The sequence below is a fragment of the Sapajus apella genome, unplaced genomic scaffold, assembly GCF_009761245.1.
Source record: "Sapajus apella isolate SASKATOON/1434 unplaced genomic scaffold, GSC_monkey_1.0 scaffold53, whole genome shotgun sequence".
In the NCBI taxonomy this organism is placed as follows: Eukaryota; Metazoa; Chordata; class Mammalia; order Primates; family Cebidae; genus Sapajus; species Sapajus apella.
The window spans coordinates 12,207,564-12,235,278 of record NW_022436993.1 but is presented as its reverse complement, the minus strand read 5'-3'; the positions used below and the strand labels follow the sequence as shown (position 1 = coordinate 12,235,278).

The following is a 27,715-nucleotide window of genomic DNA, read 5'->3' as shown; positions in this document are numbered from 1 at the left end:
TTATCTCTTCTAAGGGAAATGAAAAGCTACCTGTGGCAGATCAGATTAAAAACAAAAACAAAACTCCCAAGTATGGTGCAACAGTGTGAAACACAGAGCTGGTTACAGTGAATTGTATCGATCGAGAGAACTTTGACCTCATCTTCTACAACTCACTTCCCTACATCCACACAGGCTGGAGCACTTTTTCCTCTCATCTGTCCATCCCAGAGACAGGCATGCACACATGCACACATAGGCATGCTCAAACACACACACACACACACACACACACACACACACACACTCACTCTTGAACTCTGACCTTTCATGTGGTGCTGTCTGAAAAGCCTCCCCTGACACACAAAAGCCCCCCATTTATTCAAGCACAGGAGCCTTTATTTTGCACACCTGAAGCCTTCTTCACTTTCTGCTGTTACAGCCCTTAAGCCTGGATTAGAACTGCCAGGCACTAGTATCCCATCAAAGTTGAATATTGTGAGATCTGAGGATATCTGTCTTGTTCATAATTTTTACCTAATACAATGGTAACCCCATTAACCAAGCCAGAACCTTGGAATGGATTCTTGCCGATCACCAATCTTGCACTCCCAAATTTCAATGAGTCCTCAATTCTTGTTGATGCTTCCTTCTAATATCTCCCAAATCCATCTACTTCTTTCCATCCAGGTCGCCATGTCCCTAGTTATGGTCATCATTTCCCTTAGCCTCCGTTGCTGTGACAGCTTCTGTCCCATCTCCCTTCCTCCAGCATTGCTACCTTCAAATCCATTCTCTATCCTGAACCCAGAGCTGTTTCTCAAAGGCAAAACCAGGTTTAGAAAACCCTTCCCGTGCCGGTGTCATCTTTGTCATTCTCAGCCACAGTGGTTTTCTTGCAGCTTTCTTCATACTGGAATCTTTCATACATTCTCTCACCTCTAGATTTTTTCACACTTGGAATAATGACTGAGGATCATATATCTTAGTCATAGGTACAGCTGGGGAAATGAGACCTCTCAATATGGCTTCAATGTCAACTTCTGATACTCAGCAACACAGCATGCTCCTGTTGAGTACCCAATCATCTATTTGCTTCAAGAAGTAATGAAAACCTCTCAGCATGGGCATCCTCAGGAAGGTGACTCACTGACATAAATTTCTTCAAGATGACCTCAAAGGAGTGCTTTCAAATACAGGATATGATTGGGTTTCAGGATGAAGGCTGTATAAACTTGCCTCCCAGCAACACTAGAAAATGTATTTACACTACCTCCTGTTACATGGTCCTATAATTCCTAAGAATCTCATGCCGGCTGCCAAAAGATATAGTAAAGGGTCCCAACCTTTCACCTCACAGAACAGATCATATTGTGTTTTTTAAAAAAAGTCACCATTCCCAATGTTACACAAAATAGTATACTGCAGCATCAAACCCTCTGTGTCTGTAATTTATCCTTAGGGAAGATTAACCCTCCAGAGGGAATTATTCTATGGGAAATCACCTTAAATCCTACCCAAAGCAGTTAGAACCATGCTATAGGCTAAGCAGAGACAAAACATTACTTACCCAACTCACTGCCTGGTAATTCTATTAATTCATGACTCAACTTATTCTGCCACTCTGTCGCTACTCTTTGAATTTCCTTTTCTCCCAATCTTCTCTTTGACCTCCTCAACCTCAGATGGTGACTTTGCTTCTTATTTCAAGGAGACTATGCAAGTAATGAGATCTCATTTTCTTCCTCCTGCCATCCAATCCAGTAATCCATTCTCAGTTGCTTCCTGGCTCTGCCTGCCCTCCTGACATTGCAGATGAACTGCAGTTCTGTTATTCTAAGGCCAATTCTTCCATTTGTATAAGAATCTCCCCCACTCCCCTCCACTCATAAATTTGTTCCTGAGTATGGGCTCTCTCTCACAGTCAGCTGAACTCGATAATTCCTATTAGACTATAATCAAGCTGCAGTACCTTCTTAACTATTAAATTTTTCTGGTCTCATTTATAGCAAAACTCCTTTAAAAATGGCTACACATACTTGCTGTCCCCCGTTGTCATCTCCCATTCTCTCTTGACACACTCCATTGCAACTGGATTTTTCAGTCATCAGGAACCTTCAGTTGTCAAATCAAATGTTTCCGATTTCCATCCTCATCTCACTCCACCTGACAAGACTTCCTTTATTGGCTTCATGGCTTTCTTTTACCCACATGGTGACTTCTTCTTCATGTTTTGTACGCTTCCTCCTCACACCCCCAGGATTTCTGTAAATGTCATGGTGCCCCAGGACTCCATCTCAACCTTGTTCTCATCTCTTTTCTATTCTTGTCTCTTGGCCTCTTTTCCTCTTGCCTCCTCTCTTCATCCACACTCACTCCCTAAGTCATGGCCTTCAATATTGTCTCTGTACTCATACATCTTGCCTGAGCTCTGGGTTTATTTATCCAACTGCCCATTTGACATCTGCTGGGAGGTCTAATAAGCATCTCAAATTTCACATATCTGGACTCAACCCTAGGTATTTCCTCCAAGACATGCTCCTTACTAAGTCCTGTTCCTTCAATTACTTAAGCCAAAATTTCCTCTTTCTTTCGCACTCCTCACCTGATCCATAATGATAACCTGCTAACTGCATTTCCAAATAAACCCTCAAACCAACCGTTCCTCAAGTCTAACTACTACCACGCAATCCCAGCCATACTTCTCTGTTATTGGAAAAGAAACAGCCTTCTACGTAGTCTCCTTGCTTGCTTCTGTTCCACCTTGTCTATAATCTATTCTTCAACAAAAGCTAAGCTGATCTTTTTTTTTTCTCCTGTCACTCACTCTCTTAGGCTGGAGTGCAGTGACAAAATTATAGCTCACTGCATCCTCCAACTCCTGGGCTCAAGTGGTCCCCCCACATCAGCCTCGCTAGTAGCTGCACTACAGGTGCACACTATTGCACCTGCTAATTTTTTTTACATTTTTTGTAGAGATAGGATCTTGCTACGTTGCCCAGACTGGTCTCAAAATCTTGGTGTCAAGTGATCCTCCTGCCTTGGTCTCCCTAAGTGCTGGGATTACAGATGTGAGCCACTGTGCCTGGCCAAAACTGATATTTTAAAAAACATAAATCAAATTATGTTACTTTCATACTCAAAACCCACCACTGGCTGCCCACCACTCTTAGAATAAAATCCCAAATCCTGACTCTGGCCATGAAGGTGCTATACCATCTTTCTCTCTGGCCTAATTTTCTTTTTTAAAAAATTCAATTTAAATTATTTGTAATAAAGTAATTATAAATTCATATTTAATTATAATAATTTAATTATACTTTCAGTTCTGAGATACATATGCAGAATGTGCAGATTTGTTACATAGGTATACCATGCCACGGTCATTTGCTGAACCCATGAACCTGTCATCAACATTAGGTATTTCTCCTCATGCTATCCCTCCCCTAACCCCCTCCCCCTGACATGCCCCGGTGTGTGATGTTCCCCTCTCTGTGTCCATGTGTTCTCACTGTTCAAGTCCCACTTATGTGTGAGTGTGCCATAGCTAACCCAGAGTTAGAACCTAAGCAATGCCATCTTAAACCCTGTACCCTGCAAGCACCAAGAAAAACGGTTTTTCCAAAAGTAAGTTGTAACTGCTGCCCCGTTTCCTTTGTGATAACTGCTTGCTGCCCGTTTTCCTTGCAATAACTGCTGACCTTGGCTTCTGTAAATAAAAACAGCTAGCTTGCTCTGCAAAATGCTGATTGAAAAGTAAGAGAAGAAAACATTTTCTCTTGTAATGTTTGACTTGTAGCTCTCCACCAGGGACCACTTAGAATTTCCCCTAATTCCAGGAAGCTTGCTATGTAAAGCTGCTTGCCTTTGCTTATTAGAAACTGCCAGAAATAGTTTCTGTAAAGTTGCTTGCCCTGCATCCCCTCACCCTCTTTTTCCTAAAACCAGGATGTGGTTTTTCAGCTTAAAAACCCTGCTCCGCCTGAGCTTGGGGCCACGGGTTGGAGAGATGTGAGTCCTCTGTGGCTGCCGGCAATAAAGACCCTGCAATTTGGCATACTTTTGTCTTGGTGTTGACTTTCTATGCTCGCTCCAGTACAGCATGAGAACATGTGGGATTTGGTTTTCTGTTCTTGTGTTAGTTTGTTGAGAATGACAGTTTCCAGCTTCATCCCTGTCCCTGCAAAGGACATGAACTCATCCTTTTTTATGGCCGCATAGTATTCCATGCTGTATATGCGCCACATTTGCTTTGTCCAGTCTATCATTGATGGACATTTGGATTGGTTTCAAGTCTTTGCTATTGTGAACAGTGCTGCAACAAACATGTGTGCATGTACCTTTATGGTAGAATTATTTATAATATTTTGGGTATATACCCAGTATTGGGACTGCTGAGTCAAATGGTATTTCTGGTTCTAGATCCTTGAGGAATCACCACACTGTCTTCCACAATGGCTGAACTAATTTACACTCCCACCAACAGTGTAAAAGCATTCCTATTTCTCCACATCCTCTCCAGCATCTGTTGTTTCCTGACTTTGTAATGATTGCCATTCTAACTGGCATGAGATGATATCTCATTTTGGTTTTGATTTGCATTTCTCTAATGACCAGTGATGATGAGCTTTTTTTCATAGGTTTGTAGGCCACATAAATTTCTTCTTTTGAGAAGTGTCTGTTCATATCCTTCACCCACTTTTTGAGGGGGGTGGTTTGTATTTTTCTTGTAAATTTGTTTATGTTCTTTGTAGATTCTGAATATTAGTCCTTTGTCAGATGGACAGATTGCAAAAATTTTCTCCCATTCTGTAGGTTGCCTGTTCACTCTGTTGACAGTTTCTTTTGCTGTGCAGAAGCTCTTAAGTTTAATTAGGTCCAATTTTTCAATTTTGGCTTTTGTTGCCTTTGCTTTTGGTGTTTTAGTCATGAAGTCTTTGCCCATGCCTATGTCCTGAATGGCATTGCCTAGGTTTTCTTCTCAGATTTTTATGGTTTTGGGTCTTATTTTTAAGTCTTTAATCCGTCTTGAGTTAATTTTTGTATAAGGTGTAAGGAAAAGGTCCAGTTTCAGTTTTCTGCATAAGGCTAGCCAGTTTTCTCAAAGCCATTTATTAAACAGGGAATCCTTTCCCCATTGCTTGTTTTTGTCAGGTTTGTCAAACATCAGATGGTTGTAGATGTGTGGTGTTATTTCTGAGGCCTCTGTTATGTTCCATTGGTCTATAAATCTGTTTTGGTACCATGCTATTTTGCTTACTATAGCCTTATAGTACAATTTGAGTCAGGTAACATGATGCCTCCAGCTTTATTCTTTTTGCTTAGGATTGTCCTGGCTGTACAGGCTCTTTTGGTTCCATACGAAATACTGTATAAAGTATTTTTTTCTAATTCTGTGAAGAAAGTCAGTGGTAGCTTGATGACGATAGCATTGAATCTATAAATTGGGCAATACGGCCATTTTAATAATATTGATTCATCCTATCCATGAGCATGGGATGTTTTTCCATGTGTTTGTGTCCTCTCTTATTTCCTTGAGCAGTGGTTTGTAGTTCTCCTTGAAGAGGTTCTTCACATTCCTTGTAAGTTGTTTTCCTGGGTGTTTGTTTCTCTTTGCAGCATTTGTGAATAGGGGTTTACTTATGATTTGGCTCTCAATGTAAATGGGCTAAATGCCCCAATTAAAAGACACAGACTGGCAAATTGCATAAAGGGTCAAGACCCATTGGTATGGGTTATTCAGGAAACCCATCTCATATGCAAAGACACACATAGACTCAAAATAAAGAGTTGGTGGAATATTTAACAAGTAAATGGAAAGAAGAAAAAAAAATAGGGGTTGCCATCCTAGTCTCTGATAAAACAGGTTTTAAACCAACAAAGATCAAAAAAGATAAAGGGCATTACATAATGGTAAAGGGATCAATGCAACAAGAAGACCTAACTATCCTAAATATATATGCACCCAATACAGGAGCACCCAGATTTATAAAGCAAGTTCTTAAAGACCTACAAAGAGACTTAGACTCCCACACAATAATAGTGGGAGATTTTAACACCCTGCTATCAATAGTAGACAGATCAACAAGACAGAAAATTAACAAGGAAATTCAGGACTTGAACTGAGCTCTGGACCAAGCTGACCTAATAGATATCTACAGAACTCTCCACCCCAAATCAACAGAATATATATTCTTCTCAGCACCACATGACACTTATTCTAAAACTGACCACATGATTAGAAGTACAACACTCTTCAACAAATGCAAAAGAATGGAAATCATAACCAACAGTCTCTCAGACCACAGTGCAATCAAATTAGAACTCAGGATTAAGAAACTCACTCAAAGCCACACAACTACATGGAAAGGGACAATCTGCTCCTGAATGACTCCTGGGTAAATAATGAAATTAAGGCAGAAATAAATAAGTTCTTTGAAACCAATGAGAACAAAGACACAATGTACCAGAATCTCTGTGACACAGCCAAAGCAGTGTTTAGACGGAAATTTATAGCACTAAATGCCCAACCAAGAAAGCAGGAAAGATCTAAAATTGACACCCTAACATCGCAATGAAAAGAACTAGAGAAGCAAGAGCAAACAAATTCAAAAGCTAGCAGAAGATAAGAAATAACTAAGATCAGAGCAGAACTGAAGGAAATCCAGACATGAAAAACCCTTCAAAAAATCAATGAACCCAGGAGCTGGTTTTTTGAAAAGATCAACAAAATATATAGACCACTAGCCAGACTAATAAAGAAGAAAAGAGAGAAGAATCAAATAGACACAATAAAAAATGATAAAGGGGATATCACCACTGATCCCACAGAAATACAAACTACCATCAGAGAATACTAGAAACACCTCTATGCAAATAAACTAGAAAATCTAGAAGAAATGAACGAATTTCTGTACACATACACCCTCCCAAGACTAAATCAGGAAGAAGTCAAATCCCTGAATAGACCAATAACAAGTTCTGAAACTGAGGCAGTAATAATAGCCTACCAACCAAAAAAAGCTCGGGACCAGATGGATTCAGAGCTGAATTCTACCAGAGATATGAAGGGGAGCTGGTACCATTCCTTCTGAAACTATACCAAACAATAGAAAAAGAGGGATTCCTCCCTAACTCATTTTATGAGGCCGGAATCATCCTGATACCAACATCTGGCAGAGACACAACAAAAAAAGAAAATTTCAGGCCAATATCCCTGATGAACATTGATGAGAAAATCCTCAATAAAATACTGGCAAATGAATCCAGCAGCACATCAAAAAGCTTATCCATCACAATCAAGTTGGCTTCATCCCTGGGATGTAAGTCTGGTTCAACATACACAAATCAATAAACATAATCCATCACATAAACAGAACCAATGACAAAACCACATGATTATCTCAATAGATGCAGAAAAGGTCTCCAAATAGGGAGATTATCTTGGATCAGACAGGTGGGCCTGGTGTAATGATAAGGGCACTATCAGGTGGAAGAAGGGGTTAATAAAGGAGATCCAGAGATACGGCAGTGCAAGAAGACGTTGCTAGTTTTGAAAATGGAAAAGAGCCCTGAGCCAAGGAATGTGGGTGACCTGCAGTAGCTGGAAAAGGCAAGGCAGTAGGTTCTCCCAAGAGCTTCCAGGAGTGCAGCTCTGCCAACACGTTGATGCTAGCCCAGGGAGACCCATTTTAGACTTTGGCCTCAAGAACTATAAGATAATCAAGGCTGGGTGCAGTGGCTCATGCCTGTAATTTCAGCACTTTGGGAGGCCAAGTCGGGTGGATCACCTGAGGTCACGAGTTCGAGACTAGCCTGGCCAACATGGTAAAACCCAATCTCTACTAAAAATACAAAAAATTAGCCAGGCATGGTGGTGGGAGCCTGTAATTTCAGCTACTTGTGTGGCTGAGGTGGGAGAATCACTTGAACCTGGGGGGTGGAGGTTGCAGTGGGTCAAGATTGTGCCACTGCACTCCAGCCTGGGTGACAGAGTGAGATTCTGTCTCCAAAAAAAAAAAAAAAGATAACCAACCAATAATCAGTTTGTATTGTTTAAAGCCACTAAGCATGTAGTAATTTGTCATAGTAGCAATGGAAAGCAAATGGCCTGCCCAAGCTAAACCAAATATGCAGCCCCCCCCACCACACACACACACTTCTCTGTCTTCTTGATCTTTGCTTACTTTTTCTACGCTTGTTGCTGACTGTTACTACAAACCCCATCCAAGGGGGCAAGACCTTAGGCTTTGTTCACGCACATACTCCCACGTCGGGAGCAACATCTGTCAGTGCAACGTTGCCAAGAGCAGTCCCTGAAAATTTGACCATTTGCTAAAGCTTTATTTTCAACTCTCTTTTGCCCCCTTAGATGACACTTTTATAAGTAAAGATGTGTTAAAATTAACCCAAGGGTGATTCCTGGGGAAAAATATATTATGATTTAATAACACATCACCTGAGGAACTGGAGTAAAAGGAAGAAGGTCATCCAGTCTTCCCAGGTAGTCTTTGTGGTAAAGAATGGATAATATATCACAGGAGTAGATAAAAGGAAAAAAAATCCAATGGAGACCGGATGGAACACGTTAGGAACTGAGTGTTGGTATACAAGTCTCACTCCTGTCTTTGAATCTGTTGACAAAAACATTGTCTCCTTGCCATGTGTCTGTTCATGAGTGGAGGGGTTGAGACTGCAGCCCCAAATAACTGCGTATTTGAACTATTTGAGATTCCTAAAAACATACCCTGCATAATAAAAAAAAGACAGGTTTTTTTATTATGACATTTCCCAAAGACAATGTGTTTGAACGCATTTCCTTTCTCATGCTCTTTTAAAGATGGTAGATACAATTTTGATAGGTGCAGATTAGTGAAGTTTTCCATAGTTAAACAAGTTGGCATGGCAAGCCTCCTAGGCATGGTGTGGCCTGCAAAACGTGTGAAATAATAGATGTCAATTCCAGGTGGAAGCTGTAACAGACAGTGTGTGACTGGGCACACCCCTCTTCCAATTAGGGTGATCTCAGACATCTATGTCAATAAGGAAAATCCATGAGGCTGGGTTCCTGTGTGGTTTGAACCAGCCAAGTCTCCCTATCAAATCACACTGAACGTAACAGTGTGAGCAGGTAATAAACCTTAGATGTGTTAAGCTAAAGATACAGGGTTGTTTGTTTCCACAGCCATTTGGGTGTGCTTTGGCCTCATAAATGTTAGGAGAAATAGTGAATGTCAACAAATGTCCCATCCTATGAATGCAATGTGTAAATCTCATAGAAAGGGAGCAGATGCAGCCATTTGCAAACTCATTTGACATGAAACCTTTTTTGTTCCTTTTCATACAAAAGAATAATGTGCAAGAGATTTTCAGGAACGCTGCTCCAGCTTTCATTCTGTCAGTTCTCCACCCCAAAACTTCTCACTTTTCTCTGCTCAACTGAGATTGTTGGCAAGTGTGTTGACATACTCTTTACTTAGTAAACAGACACACCTTTACAGAACATTTATAAACCTTACTTGGGACTGAGTAGAATGGTGCACCCCAGAAGAAATGCTCTAAATAGATTTTATAACTCATCCTTGGCACATATATAATGTTTTAAAGGAAAAAATCTTCTTATTGTACATAACAGAGTAAGAACTAAACACCAATATATGCTGTGATTTTTAACACTGCTTCATGAGTTTATCTGGATGTCTTGACTCTATCCAATGCCTTCCATATTTTAAGGTGTATGGGATTATGCAGACCTATGGTCACTCTTGATTTCTTTCCAGTGGGCTCTTATAACAAGTTTTGTGAACTGATTGCAGTATAAATAGATTGTGAATTAACTTCTGGCAAGCTCATCTTACTCAGACGCACTTAAAATCTGTTCTATATACAAACAGCTCTCAAAACTGCCGTGTGGGAACAAATCAATATTTCTCTTGATTTAGAGACAATTTAAAATGAAAACAGGTGAGACTCCACACTGCATCTTCTTATTTTTACACATATTGTTACTGAAAATACCTTTCATCTTTAGTATTTTAGAACCTAGATACCTTACGTAAATGAATGCATTTCTAAACCAGTCAACCATCAACTCCCAAGACAAGAGGACAGCAGCTAAGATTGCCATCTTCTAATCCAGAGCGTTAATTCCCATCTTTTATTGTTATTCTTTACAGCACTTCAGTGAACTCAATCATTGCATTTAGAATTTTTTGCATGTTTCGTTTTTTCATTATTTTTCCTGATCATAAATAAATATTTATGGTTTTGAAAACAAGAAAAAAATGCATGAGAAAAAACCTGTTTTAATCACAATTCCCAAAGATAGCCTCTCATTACAGTTTCCTTCTTACACTCTTCAAGAAGTTGTGGACACAATTTTGAATTTCGTGTTTTTTATTTAGCATTGAAATGAAAGCATCTTCCCATGTTAATCTTGATTCTTTGTAGACTTCATTTTTAATGGTCATATAATATTTAATCATATGCTTTTATGCCCTAATTTGATTGACTATCCGCTTATAGGTTGTTCAAAAACATTATATTTTTTAGTGTTGTGCCCCATTTCTTTATTTTTAAAAAAGAATTTGTAGTTACTTTAGAATTAATTCTGAAACATGTATCCTGATGGGAATTGTAGGAGGAGAGAAGCCAGAAGTTCTAGAAAATCATTCTGGAAGGTAAGATGTCCTGGGCAGCTGAGAAGGAGGCAGCAGAACACGGTTTAGGGCGTGGGGAAACACGCGTGTATGCAGGAGTTGTTTGCTGAGCTCTAGAGAGACAAGCTGTTCTGTGCTGTGCAGCACTGTCATAAAGAGATCAGCTGTGTAACCAGTGCAGCAAGAGGGGGCAGGCATAGGCCGGAGACATCTGGGGAAATTATAGGCATTGACAACGGAGACAGCTGGACTAGAGCTACAAGCTGGCCACAGGAGGCTGGCCTCCACTGCTGTACCTGGGGTGAGATGCTGCATCTAGTGTGGGCCGCGTCAGGTTCTTGAATAAACCTATTCCTGTAGCAGTGGTGTGTGCCCTTCCCTGTGGTGTCAGTATGTCCTAGAAATCAGAGCAGATCGATACAGGGTTTTTTGCAATATCATATTCGAATCTGCGTCCATATGTCAAATAGCAGAGCTGAAGAAGACAATGGACCAAATGTTTCCAAGTGCCCTGCAGTGCCATTATACTAATTTTGATAACTACAGTCATGTGTTTAAAGTGAGCTCTTTTCAGTGACTGCCAGTGAGGAGACTGTGTGCCTGGATTTCATAAGGATATAGGAATGACACTGTGCAGCTCTTGATGTTTGCATGCACTCTCCTCTTATCAGACATATTCAGAACATGGTATCCTCTAGTTAAAGAATCTTAAAGAGGTTCCTACATGATGATCTCACTAATCATTCAGCCTTATTTAGGAGCAATGGCCTATGCTTCTCAGGGATATGTGTCTTTACACCCCCAGGTACTGTTACGTCAGACCGCATAGTCTAAGAGCTTACTGTCCACGGGCTCAGAGCAACAGCCACAAAACCACATTTAATTGTCGTATCACACATGTAACTCTGTTGCAATCTCCATAAAGGTTTTTTCCTCTTCATCTTTTTGTTTGTACTTGTACATATATTTACATATTATTATATTAATACAGATTATTTCCTTTCTTCTATATTTATGAAACCCACTTTTGGTGATGTACAGCAACATGGATTTTGATAAATACAGGCAGTCATGTATCCACCACCATCAAGATGCAGAAAGTTCCATCAGCCTCCCCCTAGTGAATTCCCTTCGCAGTCAACTCATGTCTTCCACTCCCAATGCCTGGAAATCGCTTCTTAAATACTTATTTTTGTATTCTATACCTTAATTTTACCAAAAAAGAAAAAGAAAAAAAAGGGTAAAGAATCACTTTCTCCAGTGCTTATGGGTCTAGGATATTTTCTCAACTTGCAGACCTTAGGGCTGATTCGCTAAACACCACAGACTTAACTCTGGCCTTTCAGCAGGGTTAAGGTGGAGCTCCACTCCTTCCAGACCATCTAGTGACATTCTTCTAACAGCTGCCTACCTGAATTCTATAGCAGTGCATAGCTGGTGCATTAGATGTATTTGGTTTTAAATATAAATCACTTAGTCACAATTAGCTTGCATATATTAAATCTCCTTATCATGTAACTTAGAATTGAAATACTTTAATCTATTTTACAATTTCATTGTGGAGGAACACCTTGCTTTTTACAATAAATTGTTCTTTATAAACATGTATTAAGCTGAATTTTGAAAAATAAGTATTATTTTAAAATGCTTTAAACATGCTTGCTGATTAAAGGACAAATAAGTGTTGTTAAATAAAACTAATAGTTAGTCTTTCAACTATGTTCCTCAAAAATCCATGTTCAACGGCCAGGCGTGGTGGCTCACACCTGTAATCCCAACACTTTGGGAGGCCGAGGCCAGTGGATCACTTGACGTCAGGAGCTCAGGACCATCCTGCCAACATGGTGAAACCCCATCTCTACTAAAAATACAAAACAAAAAAAAAAGAAGAAGAAACTAGCTGGGCATGGCAGCGGGTACCTGTAATCCCAGCTACTTGGGAGGCTGAGGCAGGAGAATCATTTTAACCCAGTAGGCAGAGGTTGCAGTGAGCCAAGATTGTGCCTCTGCACTCCAGCCTGGGTGACAGAACAAGACTCCAGCTCAAAAATAAAAAGAAAAAAGAAAAAAAAACCTACCCCTGAGCTGAGCTTGTTTATAAGGTGGTTGGCAATTCTCTCCACCAATGCAATTCACAGATACAGGACTCCTTATGCACCAACAGGTAAAGTTTGAATGTGCACATCTCAACGTGTCAGCCTACACGTCAAGGTGCATTTTCTCTTTCAGAATAATTTCAAGCCATTTCTCCCAGCACGCTGCAGAGGCTACATGGAATATTCTTCTGCCAAGAACCTGGAAGCCTGTTCCCTCACACAGACTTCCAGCTTCTTGAAAGAATATTGCAGATTAAGCAACGGGCGCCTAATGCTCATACTGCTCCACTAGTCATATGGCAGATCTGTTTCCCATTTCTAGTTGGAGTTTCAAGGACTTCCTTTTTCTAATTGCTTCCTCGGTTGCTATGGGCTGTAGAGACCCCTGCCTCCTCCCTTCTCACAGCAAGGTTCAGTTGTGTTCTATTGCGTGGAAGTATGAGCCAACTGAGAGAAATTTAGGGGTGACGGTTCCCTCTGTCATGCCAACATATCCAGGCATAAGGGCCATCATGAATTGCTTCTAGAATAATAAATAAGACATCCAGCTAAACCACCTCTGATGACCCAACTGGATCAGCCCTTAGCAGAGAAAGATTTCTGCCAATATTGTGGGGTGTGTGTGTGTGTGTGTGTGTACACACACTACCTTTTTTCTGAGTAGCAAAACTTAGTCTCATTGTTAAGTCTTAAAAAGAGGAAGTTGTCTTTGGGCTTTGCTCTTCCCCCACCTTTGTAACCTTCCAATTAAACTTATTAGAGCACAGATTTCTCCTGTCTTTGAGTCCTGTAACATGCATGTTATTTCCTCTGTCATTTACTTGGGCAACTCTAACCTGCATTTTTCTCTTCTTTGTTCCTGAACAAAAACTGATTTCTTTCTGGGGAAGCTGGAAAGGCAAGACTTATGTGGCCAATATGTTTCCCAACCCTCACATGAGAAAAAGGGCACAGCCAGCACTATCAAAAAACAACCCTCTGCCAGTCGCAGAACCAGATGCTTTAAGCTGCTTCTCATTGTGGGATCACTCAACACAAAATAAAACAGACCCCCCCAAAACAAAGGCTTCCGGTCTCCGGCAATTCCAACGAAAATCTTGTCATCAGAGCTTTGAAATATCCTAACCAAACTGTCTTCCATTTTAAGTTTTCTTTTCTTTTCTCTTCTTTTCTTTTTAACACAGAGATACTAAGTTGAGGCCAGGCAAATTCTAGTAGTCTTTCTCAGATGACATCTAAATCTCAATGGCACCTCCTACCTCTTCCGGTCTGCTTTTTATGTGTGTTCCTAATGGTGACTGGTTCCCGGCTACATTGCTTCTCTGTCATTATTAGAGCTATGATGATTTTCATCATTAATTAGCACACATTACCTTTCTCCTCAAACGTTTTACTTGAGCGTTTCAAACAATCAAATACTTGTGTGCTATACTCCGGAACTCTGTTGCAATTTTTCCAAAGGTGAGAGTCCTTTTCATTGTCTAATTCATTCTCCACCCCATGCCCCCCGCCCTTTTTAAGAGAGGGAGTCTCACTCTGTCGCCCGGGCTGGAGTGTAGTGGGCAATCTCAGCTCACTGCAACCTCTGCCTCCCGGGTTCAAGCAGTTCTTCTGCCTCAGCCTCCCGAGTAGGCTGTGTGCCTCCACATTGGCTAACTTTTGTATTTTTTAGTAGAGACAGAGTTTTACCTTATTGGCCAGACTAGTCTCAAACTCCTGACCTCATGATCTGCCTGCCTCGGCCTCCCAAAGTTCTGGGATTACAGGTGTGAGCCACCGCGCCCGGCCTCATTCTCCCTTTTGCCGAAGGGTTGCAATCTAACAATCCTTAATTAACCCACATATTGGTTTGGAAAATGTAGCAAAAGAAGAAAGGAAACCTTGGAGTAGACACAGAAGTGAGAGGCATGAATTAGGCAGATGTGATGTTTTAAAGTGTTTAAGACATGGGGCATAGTTTAAAGAGTTCCTGAGACAAAAGTGAAAGAAATCAACTTGGTGATGGGAAGAATTTTCTTCTGTTGAAGTAAAGAGGGAAAGACAGAAGGGAGATGAGAGAAGTGCTCTTTTGTGGAACCCCTTTATTTTGTACAGAGCAGGAAAATGATCTACTCTCTGCACCTCCCTCACTACATATGCCTATAGTATTCATGCATTTGAAGTGCTGGGCTATTGCAAGCTTCCTCTGTGCTTGTATTTGTGAGAAGTGTTAAAAAATCAAGTTATATGGTAAGATAAAAAGTCAATAATGATTATTTCATGAAAAACAACAACGAAAGGCAGTTTTTAGAAAATGGCAATTGACCTTAAATAAATGAGGAACAGGATCTCAACTGGATTCTGGGACTCAATTATAGGGCTGTCTCCCTCAAAATCTAAGCTGAGAGAATTTACTTGGTTACCAGAGCAGATCACCCAATTGTAGACACCCCAGGGACATGAACAAGTTGAAACAATTTCATTGAAAGGTGAAATTTACTTAGGATGTCTTGATTTCAGACGTCGTAGCACAAATAGGGTAAAAGACCGGGAAAGTCACTGACATCTTGACAGATGAATATTTGCAGTACACATTTTCATGCCTGACACATCACACTCCTTTATGTGGATGTCAATTTGGGGCCACTACTTAGTTAAGCAGTGAAATTTTCTTCCTTTTTGGGGGAGAACCATATATTACTGGCACTGGGCAGAGAGTAACTCAGGAGGCAGCTTATCGGAGACTGTGAATGGGCATTCTGTGGGAGTTTGAGCAAACCAGGGGCATGTACGACTGACCATTCCCACCAAGACAAAGCCTGCTTCTACAGTGCTTCTACCAAAACTGGCTTTCCCTTTCAACTCTCCTCTGGAGAATCATTTAAAATGGAATTTGTAAACCACTGTTGGGGTGGGGAAACGGCGTGGGGGGTAGAAGGCCAATAGAGCCTTCCAGAGCTCCTTGGCTCTTCGTTATAATCTTCAACTTGCAGTCTGCTAGGGTCAATCGTCTCCCATTTCTGGAAGGAAAGCAGGTGAAGAAGCGGGCTTTGAACTGGGCAGACCTCTATTCCAGTCTTGCTTCTACCGCTTACCACTGTATGGTCTTAGGTATCGCTTTGATATCAGTTTCCTTACTTACAGAATGAGTTTTACATAGTTGTTTTGATTTGTCTTATGTAGCAGAAACAACGCATGTATAGTGTCTGGTACATAGCAGCAATCTCTAAGTGGGACGCCTTTGGCAACACCGACGGCAGGACCCAGACCCAGAGATGTCTGTTTCCACCTTTCATCTTTGGTTCTAACATTCCACATTGTCCACAAAACTGATGTTCAGGTTGGAAATACAATGGCTTCTGCTGTGCCTTCTTTACCTGCAGAGCTTTGCATCAAGTGGCAGACACTGCCGGTTCCACTCTCTGAGGGTATAAGGATAAAGCAATTGGCACAGATGAGGTATAGAGGGTGGGTACCCACTGGGTAGCAAACACCTGGGCTGTGGGGCTGTGACTTCTTTCCCCACACCCATTTTCAGGCCATTTCCACTGGCAATCAAGGTTTCTGGGGCCACAGTACCCCCTGATGGCCAACATGGGGAACTTTCTTTTCTCAACAATTCCTTTCTCCTCTCCTAGTGGAACCCCCTGTCTTTCCCAGGTATCAGCTTTGTTCATTCTGTCATGGACCATTCATTTCTCAAAAGCTTTGTGTAGCCTTGCTTTTCTATTTTTCTAAAATTCCTGTTCAATTATTTCAGGAACATCTATTTGCCTCCCTCTTTCTTTCCCTCACTTTGTTCCATTTATGAATTCTGAAATTATTGTGATTGTAGTTGATAAGTATAATAGCAGGAGTAATGCATTCATCTATTTATCAGGGAAACTCCCGTATATTTAGAAGTAAAATAAGACACAGTTTGGAATGAGCAGCATCAATCTCTAACGCCCTTTGAGATATCCAGATATCTAACCTACACAAAAGAGGCCATTGCATTTCTCCAAGTAACACTGATCTTTTCTCAACATTATTTTTCTATTTATTTAATTGCCGAAATTGTTCTCGTTTATCCCCTTCTGTTTTACTGCAAATATAATTCAATGTTATTCAACTGTACAATAAGGGTTCAGTACATTCTTGTGGGCTATTCTGGAAACCAAAGCACATCTTTTAGCATTAGTTCTCTATGGGAGAGTGAATTCACACTTCTAGCAATTGCTTTAGAATAAGCTTTGGAAAATATTATCTATTGTAATTTTTTTTTTTTAAAAGATGGAGTCTCACTTTTTTGCCCAGACTGGAGTGCAGTGACACAATCTCGGTTCAAGGCAACCTCCACCTCCTGGGTTCAAGCGATTCTCCTGCTTCAGCCTCCCAAGTAGCTGGGATTACAGGCATGCACCCCTACCCCAGGCTGATTTTGTATTTTTAGTAGAGATAGAGTTTCACCATGTTGGTCAGGCTGGTCTCGAACTCCTGATCTCAAGTGATCCACCTGCCTCTGTCTCCCAAAGTGCTGAGATTACAGGCATGAGCTACCACTCCTGGCCTACCTGTTGTAATTTAATACTGAAAATTTTCAGCTAGGAGTGGTTAATTTTTTTAAATTCATATTTGACATATGTATTCACTTGTTTTTAATCTGTTGGCCTGTAACACCTATTGGGATGAATACTTACAAAGTAAGTCAGGTGTAACTTATCTCAGCAGGCACGGATTCTTCTTTTATCAAAAGAAAAACATGCTAATCAGATCCTGATTTGATATATATGAGACTATACAAGAAGCTTATTAAATTCAACTGTGTCTCAAAACATAAATGCTTCTTTTCCTTAGCGTAAATTCTAATAATGTCAATGATTCGTGTCTTTATTTGGCCTGGGCTTAAAATACTTTCAAAAATACAAATGATTTGGGCATGAATTATTAAAATGGCATTAATTTCATGTTTAAATGTTTAATTCTTCTGGTTTAGGAAGCTTATTCTTAAACCCAGAGGATAGTAGCTAGAAAGTATCTCAAGTCTTGACAAAACAACTAATTAAAGGATTTCTGTTACAAATTAGCATCAAAAGGTTTAATCTTCCTGGCTGCTAATACTCAAATTTAAAAGTAACAGCTTATAAAAACTGGTATAAAATAACATAATTACTTAATAAAATGATAAGCTATTGTGACCATAAAAGGTAGGCATGATAAAAATATAATTTTTTTATGCTTTTATAAAATACTTTCCTAGGCTGGGCATGGTGGTTCATGCCTGTGATCTCAACATTTTGGGATGCCGAGAAGGGCGGATCACAAGGTCAGGAGTTGAAGACCAGCCTGGCCAACATGGTGAAACCCCATCTCTACTAAAAATACAAAAAGTAGCTGGGCATGGTGGTGCGTGCCTGTAGTCCCAGCTACTTGAGAGGCTGAGGCAGAATTGCTTGAACCTGGGAGGTAGAGTTTGCAGTGAGCCGAGATCACACCACTGCACTCCAGCCTGGGCAACAGAGAGACTCTGTCTCACAAAAAAAAAAAAAAACTTTCCTAATTAGGGTAATTAGGAAATAATTCAAGGTAATGCTTGTATAGTATGTTTTGCTTTGAAATGATTTTCATATTTATAGAACTGAAATTGTTTTCACCTTTAACATAAAAGATAAAAATTAGATATAGTAACAGGTAACTATTACCCAGCCAATTTCATCAAAATTCTGTGAAAATATTCTGTGTAAATTCTATATACACACTAATCAAACAATTTAAAAAACTCAAATCAAGTATGAAATCATAAAATAGTTGTGTGGTGCAAAGGGTATTTTAAAAGATTATCAGACTGATATTCAAGCTGGCATATTCACATTTTTCTGGAAAGAGATATTTGCTTTCTGATAACATATACCTTTTGATTTCATAAAGTTTTGGTGGTACAAATTAAAGCACTCAGTGTTAATGTTTTTGAAAGCATTGCATTTAAATTATTTTCTCAGGCTCTAAAGAGAAAACACCAGAGGAAACCACCAGGCTGAATTGTTTAAAATGTATTTTCCATATAATTAAATAAGAAACATCTGTCTAGGGATTTTGGAAATGAATGTAATCCATCCACACTCTGCCTGCACTAGCTTACATCCGATGTCTAATATTTTGAAAGACAATTCTTTCTTTCTGTAAAGAATTAAACAGCAACAAGGAGCGATGTCTGAGTCTGCGGCAGCTACGTCCTGCCTCCGGAGTTTGGGCACTGGAAACGCTAGGGATCTCTCTTTTTCTAGATCTGTCCTTGAAAAGCAAATTCTCTCCACAGTCAAGGTTAGAACGTAGCTTTCATGTTTCTCCAAAACATCCACTCACCCTGAAAATGCTCATCCCAGAACAGTAGGGAAACAGGAATTGCCAGGATGCGTCCAAACACTCAGGGTCAAAATAGTGTCCCTTCTTTAGGGTTCACTAAACATCTACCTCCACTTAACTCAGAGTTGAAAAAACTGATTTTCTCTAGAGACCCACACAACCCACAACACGGACACATCCAGCAGGCGAAACGAGCACCGCACCAAGACAGTGGAAATTCGCCCCTGGAATGGCCCTGGTTCTTCTAAACCCAGGCCCGCAGCTTAGAAGGACAAATCTCACTTACTGGTGGTGTCAAACGGTATCTGCCTGCACTGTGCAGACCCCTCCGCGGGCCAAGGACAGTAATAGACGGCTCCTCCTTCCACGATATTGGGCTGGCTGGTGTTGGCTTTGGGTGCCCCCACCAAGACACTCGCTCTGCAAAAGGGTTGGAGAAAGTCACTCCTTGGGCGTCACAAAAGCGTGCGCATGCAATGCAGTCTCCGCAGCCTCAAACCCAGGGACGCTGGGTCAGGCGTGGGGGACAGGAACGTATTTATGATGAGGACCGACTGTCAATCTTGATTTCCTCTTGGAAACCTATGGGCGTCCGCAACCTGGTTTCCAAGAGTGCAAACGCTCTTACTTCCCTAGGTGGAGCTCTGTGTGTGCAGTGAGAAGAGAGAAGGGGGTGGGGTGAGAGGAAGCCAAGGACAGAGCCCAGCTGCTGGTAGCCGACAGCTCTTGCGCCCAGACGCCGTCGTTCCAGGCTACGCATAAACAGACCGCGCTGTGGTCGCGGCTTTAACCCGCTTGGGTCTTCTGCGTCCCGTTCTCTCCTTTGTAGGATGCATGCGTCTTGGTGCCGGGAACACCCAGGACTTGCGTGTTCTATGCAAGTGGCATGTCTCTAGCTCAAAGTTCGCAAGGCGCATCTAGCATGGCAGGGGAGAGAAGGGGCTGGTGTCTGGAGAGGGACGGGACCCTGGGAGGGCGGCGGGACGGGGATCCCAGACTGCGGGGACTGCGCGGCGGAGTGGCTGGGATGGGACCCGGGATCGCGTTCGCCCCGCGCGCACCTCCTCGGGCCGGGCGACTTACGTGCGGGCGTCGGGTATGTAGAAGTCTACCGCATAGCCGAAGTAGCTGCCCTCGGGGCCGCTGTACACCGTGAGCTTCTCCACGTCCAGGTTGAACGCCTGCGAGGCGGGGGACCACAGCAGCATCCCCAGCGCGGCCGCAGCGCAGCAGACGGGTGCGATCGGCGGTGCCCGGCTTCCCCTGGGACCCTGGCTGGCCCCGGGCGACATCTCTCTCCGCCCCGGTGGCTGCTATCCGTGAGCAGGAGCCGAGGACCCCGGCCGGGCAAGGAGCACGGGCGGAGCCTGGCGGTCCCCAGATGTCCGCCTCCCCAGTCGGTGCACGCGGCGCACCCTCGGTGACAGTGCCCAGCGTCTGCTGGCGCGCGCCCGCCCGCCTGGCCGGCTCGGGGGCTGGCCCAGGCGCTGTAGCCCTCCTCCGGCCGCGGGCGGGGACCCGCGCTCTCGCGGCGCCTCCTCGCGGCGGGTCCCCAGCCGGCGACGCCCACGCGGCCCCGCTGGTGGCTGGCGCACGGGGTGCCTGTTCGGGCTGCCCGGATTTCTATTGCAGTCCCATCTTAGGGACAATCAGTTTCGCCTCTCTCACCTCAAGCTATTTATTGCTTTAGAAGCAATACTCCGTGGAGCAAGGGCTTGCTCCAGTTTCCCCCAAATGCGCGGCTTAGATGGAGAATGTGAAAACCAACCCCACCACCAGGAGCGGCATGGCAATTATCTCTGCATCACCTCTGCAGCCTGACCTCAGCGCTCCTGGTTTTCGCTCCTGTGACTGAGAGTTAAAGTTGAGATGCCCCAACCTCCCCCAAGTCCATCCCACCTCCCGGCAGAGCTCACTCATAAGCAAGAAAGCCTCGACGGTTTTTTGCGTTGGGGGTGGGGGGGAGGGTGTGTGTGTGTGTGTGTGTGTGTGTGTGTGTGTGTGTGTGGTTTTTTCTTCTTGTTTGGTTGGTTTGCTTTGTTTTGTTTTTTTGTGTGTGTTTTTCTTTTGAGATAGTGGCTCTCTTTGTCGCCCAGGCTGGAGTGCAATGGCGCTATCATAGGTCCCTGAAACCTCAAACTCCTGGGCCCAAGTGATCCTCCTGCCTCAGCCTCCTGTACTACAGAGGACTCATCATACCTGGTTAATTTTCTAATATTTTTGTTGAGATGGAGTCTCCTCATGTTGCCTAGGCTGGTCTCGAGCTCCTGGCCTGCAGCCATCCTGACACCTCAAGTTGACTTCAAATTTCTTTCTTCCCTCCCTCCCCCTCCTCCTCCCCCTCCTCTTCCTCCTCCTTCCCCTCCTCCTCCCCCTCCTCCTCCCCCTCCTCTTTCTCCTCCCCTCCTCCTCCCCCTCCTCCCCTTCTCCTCTTTCTTTCTTTTTCTTTTTCTTTCTCTTTCTTTTTCTTCTCTTTCTTTTTTTCTTCCTTCATTCCTTTCTTCTTCCTTCTTCTTTTTCTTCTTTCTTTCTTTTTGGGGGCATCTATCTATGTTATTCAAGTTGGTCTTGAACTCCTGGACTTAAGCAATCCTCCCACCTCAGCCTCCCAAAGTACTGAGATTTCAGGGTGACCCATTGTGCCCGCCCCTTGAGTTTTTATTTAAATCTTTCTTAAAGGCATCTTGGGCATATTAAATGACTTAATAATAAATCTCCATCCTGTGTAATTGTGACAAAGTTAAGAATGTCGGAATTTGCAGTTTACTTTCTGCAGGGGTAGAAGGTGTACTTCACGGTCTACAGGAGTTCTACTGCGGTTCTGATCCACGCGTGTTGTCAGTCTCTTCCCATGTCTCCTGTGTAGGGGGGGATGAGGCACAAGCAGAGTGAGGACAGAGAAGAGAAAAGGAGGGTAAATGCCTTTACATAACACACGGTCATTTGTTAACAAGAAACAAAACGGTCAGCATGAACCAGAAGGGGCTGAGGTTAAAGAGAAGTGAAGTTTACAGACAGAAGAGATAAGTTGTTTCTGAAGCCTTGTAAGGGGATTTGGTGGCAGATGATGATTTAGGCAGAAATTTGAATAGAGGGCTTAGATTTGGGCATTGTTGGGGGAGAAGTTGAGGAAAAGTATTAATCCTTAGCAAAGACAGAGATGAAATGGTTGTGCATGGGGCTGGAGTAAAAGGGGTGGGCTAGGGAGCGGTGGAAATAGGGCTGGATGGGTCTCGGCAGGAAAAGGATCTTAATAACAAGAATATTTATTGAGGCAAAGGGAGCCAGTTCTAGAGCAGAGACAGGACATACCTACAGGGGTTCCAAAAGTTTAGGGGTGGGGAGTGGGGGGTAGTTGTTGGAAGGAAGGGAAAGCAAAGTAGGTGTTGCCCAGACGCAGTGGGAGATGAGGACCTCAACCTGGTTAACAGAAGGGAGGGGACGCCATAAATGCTAAAGAAAAGGACAAAAGTCAGAATGTGGATGACAGGCAGAAAGAAAGAATTCAAGGTGTCACAAGGTATTTACCTAGAAAAGAAGAATAGTGAACGGTAGTAGTGGGGCTAGGATGGCAGGTTTAGGAAGTAGAAGGTGAGTTAGATGCTGGGCTCATTGATTTGAGTTACTAGCATGGGATTAGCAATATAGATTGCAGTTTAGGGAGTGGTCTGTCTCTCCACTGACTTGAGAGCCTATCCAGGAGAAAAAAAATCTCTGAACTTACTGAAATGCTGGACTTCTTCTCTCCCTTACATCAGAACCCACTCGGTAGACTGATTTGAATGTTCTATCTTTAATTGTCTTGCCCCTGTAAAAAGAATAAACATAAATAAGCTATCAAAAATTTCTCTGGCCAATTCGCCTATCTGGATATTATTTCCTAACTGAATACTCCTTTCCCAGATAAAGGCTTAGGAGTAGATGGTAGAAGACTTGCTTCTCAGCCTCAAAGTTCATTCGTGTTGAACTCAGAGTGTGCTACTCTGATCAAATTACTATTGTTCATAAAAGTGATGTTCCCTGCAGTAATTTTCAATGAGGAATTCACAGGTAGCATACAAATAGGAATGTTGAGAACCGTGTTGGACACTGAGGTTAGAAAAATAACCTCAACTCAATCATTTCCTGACACCGGCATGCCAAAATTTGAAAATCTGTCCTGTTGCAAGCTAGCCTGAGGTGGACGAGAAACATCTAAATAGGTGGAAGATGATTGCACGATCCTAGACATGCGTCTGAGCTGTGTACTGACTTGCTAGGTGGAACTAGCTGTATGTGACACAATGCTTTGATTTGCACAGGGAAACACGTCACCAGGGTATCCCCTGTCGTACCCATTTGCTGATTTCCCTGGCATATTTCTTAACCTTTTTAGTCTTTTTGTTCAAAAATAGAGTGGGAGGCTATGCATGGTGGCTCGTGCCTATAATCCCAGCACTTTGGGAGGCAGAAGCGGGTGGATCAACTTGAGGCCATAAGTTCGAGACCAGCCTGGCCAACATGGTGAAACACCATCTCTGCTAAAAATACGAAAATTAGCTGGGTGTGGTGTCACATGCCTGTAATCCCAGCTACTCAGGAGGCTGAGACAGGATAATTGTTTGAACCTGGAAAGTGAAGGTTGCAGTGAGCTGAGATTGCACCACTGCACTCCAGCCTGGGTGACGTAGTGAGACTCTGTCTAAAAAAACAAAAAACAAAAAAACACAAACAAAAAAAAAAAACACAACAACAAAACAAAAAACAAAAAGGAGCTAAAGAAAAAATTCTGTTTACTAACACATATTAGGTATATTCTTGTTCCTGTGTTCTAAAACACTTGCTGTTGACTTACATAAGCCTATATTCTTAATATGATCACTTTCTACTTTATAGATGAGGACATAATATGCAGTTTGCAGGACAAGTAAGGGGTACTGTTTTAACCCTATCAAATGCCAAACCCAGTTTCTCATGCTACTAGTAATCATGTTTTAAAGCTATGATAATAATGAGAAGCCACCTTTCTAGAGGCAGTTAGCTATTCTGGGCTATGCTCTGGGCATGCCTATGAGTAGTCCTTGAGAGATGGCATGAAGCTCCTGTGTACTTTTCCAAGAGGTCATGGAAAAAGGTTTGGTTGCACCTTGGTATTTTGGAGGGAAAGCAAACTAACTCCAAGCTCTTTGACCTTACTGGCAGGCCAAAAGCCTGGGAGAGCAGTAAACCTTCCAAGAAGCCAGGAAAAAAAATACCCAACTGCGTTAATTGCAGAGAAGGGATAAGTCTGAATAACCGTCTTGTACATTTCATCATTCTGACATGTGGGAACCATGCCAGTTGGTAAGATCTGGGGAATCGTCAGAGAAACACATAGACAGTGACAGATCTCATGCTGAATGAGAAGTTTGACATTTTAAATATCTACTAGCACTGATTGATTTGTCAGAAAAGCAAGTCTGGGAGTTGTTTCTCATCCACGTGAGCATGTGTGTATGCTTCATACTGGGAAAGGTATACACAGTTCTTTCCCTAAAAAGAAAAGAAAAGAACCCAAAGGTCAAAGATGGAAGAGATTTGGCCCAAACTTTCTAAAAATAAACAAGTAAAGAGTACCACAGGGGAAAAAAATGATGTCTGAGTTGTAGCTGTGTATGAAGTACTTAAAAATAGAAATGCTGGACCATTTAACCAGTTAGTGCATACTTTTTCTTTTTTTTTGAGAGGGAGTCTGGCTCTGTCGCTCAGGCTGGAGTGGCAAGATTTCGACTCACTGCAACCTTTGCCTCTCAGGTTCAAGCAATTCTCCTGCCTCAGCCTCCCAAGTAGCTGGGATTACAGGCGCCTGCCACCATGCCCAGCTAATTTTTGTATTTTTAGTAGAGGTGGGGTTTCACTATATTGCCCAGGCTAGTCTCAAACTCCTGACCTCAGGTGATCCACCAGCTTCGGCCTCCCAAAGTGCTGGGGTTACAGGCATGAGCCACCACTCCCGACTGAGTGCATACTTTTTAATCAAATACACGCATAACTTAATGAACAATTATAATTTCTGATTGTCTTTCAATCTATTTCTTTACGTGATGAGATGTGATCATGCCTTCAAATCAAGAGCTAAAATCAAGAGGAATGATGTCGTTAATATAACCATACTTCAAATATGTTAACTATTTACAGAATAAGCCAATGTAAATGCAATGTATGCGCAGAGGCGCCATCAGCTTTAAAAATGAACACACCAGAAATGGAAGGTAGCTTTTCAGTCTCTTCTTGTAAAATGGATAATTGAGGTTATCTCAGCTTTTCTTTTGGCCAACTGAACACAGCTTCCCTGCAATATTAGAAACAACTGATGAGTCAGACAGAACTGGATGGTTAAACTTACGGAGGGGAAAAGACTTTAAAATGTGTCAGATGTCTCTGCTGACATCAGCTTATGTCTGCAAACTTTCTGTTCGGTCCCTGGAGGGTAAATTTCACCATAGTAAAACAACTTTTTTTCTTTTTGATAATTTAGTTTGTAATTCTCTTTTATGGTTTTCCTTCATGATTTTATTAGCCACTTTTAACTTAAAAGTGCCGTAGCACTGGCCCCTGTATTGGCGGGAGTTCAAGCAGAGTCAACAGTTGGTTTCGCTGAAGGAAAATTCCCACTAGTCAAAACCAGATCTCCGATTTGATCTCTTTTTAGAACAAGCCTTGAAAGACAACTCTGCTTTAAACAAAAATAAAAGTAAAAGAATTCTTCCTCCGAAGGGAAGGTAACTGTGGAAAGCTACATTCTTCCAAAGCATTGACATGTGAGGATAAATCTTCCTTGGATTCACAGCCCTTGCGGATGGGGAAGGCTGAGTTTGTAATCAGGGCCTTGAGTGATTTACAGGTTTCAGTTAGGGCCAGTTCACTCCAGAATGCTAAAAGACCTACACACGTGTGATGGGTTGGTGATGGATCATTTAGTCACGATTGGTCAAAATGACTAAGGGAAACTTTTGAGAGCATCTAAGTCATAAATTAGGAGTCTGGCAATTGGGAATTCCAATTCCCCAAGGGGCTCATGTCTGAGTCCAGTGCAAAGTGGGGGCCGCAGGAATATTTAAGGTTTTTATTTTATTGCAAAAATCTAGGTCTCCAGAAAGTGCTAGGGTTCAGAGCAGCACCAACCTTGTCCTTGAGAAAGAGGGGACATGGGGCATCCTTCCCACCCCTGCACATGCCAGGATTTGAAAGCGTAGGCCTCTGTGAACACAGGGCGTCAGACATCTTCATGGGCCCCAGGTAACAGCAGCAATGGATGTGGTTCCTGGACAATCAGGAACATATAGTTTTCTAAAGTAGCCAGACACCACTTTACTCAGCTCTTGGGAAAGGCTACAGGACTTGGATGAAACACCCAAGGCCTCCTACAAATAGGTGGGGATGTCCTTCAATTGCAGGAGCAGATGAAAGTGGGAGCATCTGATGTATTGATAGAGTATGTTTAAAAGCCCAGGCTAAGTTGCCATGCCTATTTTGCTTTTAGGAGAAACACAAGAGTGTCTAGGACTGCCCTCTAGTGTCTACGATCCTATTCAAGTGTGTGGGATTTCCCATGAATAATAGAAGTCTTTCTTGTGAAAAATGATTTAGCCTTACAACAATTTTGATGATTCTTACACATGGATTTTTAAAAATATTTTTCATTAAAAAGTTTTCAAATATTCCTTTGATCTCTCCCACATTTATTATGATTTTTATTTCCTTGTTACATCTTTGCAAATCATTAGGTGAAAAAGAAAGAAAGAAGAAACAGAGAAAGGAAAGGAGGGAGGGAGGAAAGGAAGGAATGAAAGAAGGAATACTGGCAGGGAGGGAGGAAGGAAGAAAAGGAAGGAAGGAACAGAGGGAGGGAGTGAGGGAGGGAGGGAAGAAGGAAGCAAAGAAAGAAGGAAGGAAGGCAGGGAGAGAGGGAGGGAGAAAGTATCTCATAAAAATAAAAATAATATTTTCCCAACTAACAACAAAGTCCAGATTAGATGTCACTGTCATCCACGCAAAGACTATGTCCTACTCAACTCACTTGTCTTCCCGATTTTGATTTACTTACTCATTGTTTTTATCCTTTTAACAAATATGGGCACCAACTTTGTCTTAGGCACCATGCAAGTACTGGAGACACAGTGTTAATCTAAAAAGATGTAGTTTCTCCCTTCATGGAGCATACGATCTAGTGAGGTGCTAGGTGGTAAACAGTCAAGCAAACTGGGCAGAATGTAATTAAATGGATAAATGCCAGGATTGAAACTAACAGGGTGTGGTGTGAGAGAATGATGGGGCTGGAGGTAAGATGGAGAAGCCTTTATGAGATTTTTTTCATCAGAGAAGACTAAAGCCATGTGATAAGCCAGAGAATAAAACAAACTGTTAATGGCATGACTTAAAAAATATATGCATGTGATTGTAACACTCCTTACCCAGTCCAGGGGAACAAGGAATTCTATGGCTTGTCTGGGGCCACTGATTTAGAAAAGTTCAACCTTAGTAGAATTCATCTGAGAACATCAAACTAAGTTGATGTGGTTTGACCGTGTTCTCACCCAAATCTCATCTTGTAGCTCCCATAATTCCTATGTGTTGTGGGAGGGACGTGGTGGGAAATAATGAAATCATGGGGTCAGTTTCCCCCATACTGCTCTCATAATA

General features: G+C 42.2%; 1 protein-coding gene and 1 long non-coding RNA gene across 2 annotated transcripts in view; one reads left to right on the top strand and one right to left on the bottom strand.

Annotated features, from left to right (window-relative positions):
* ITGA8 (integrin subunit alpha 8) overlaps nt 1–20,493 on the bottom strand; it is a 190,721-nt gene extending 170,228 nt beyond the window's left edge. Inside the window, exons 1-2 of the mRNA XM_032243982.1 lie at nt 20,138–20,493; nt 19,341–19,474 (exon numbers count right to left, since the gene is read on the bottom strand). Coding sequence (XP_032099873.1) covers nt 19,341–19,474; nt 20,138–20,346 — 343 coding nt within the window. The 5' untranslated portion in view covers nt 20,347–20,493. The remainder of the gene's footprint in view (nt 1–19,340; nt 19,475–20,137) is intronic.
* Nucleotides 1,304–18,853, top strand: LOC116527150. Its single transcript, XR_004258409.1, has 3 exons — nt 1,304–1,317; nt 3,608–3,610; nt 18,360–18,853. It is a non-coding gene; the product is annotated as an uncharacterized LOC116527150 (long non-coding RNA).
* Nucleotides 20,494–27,715: the final 7,222 nt, after the last annotated feature.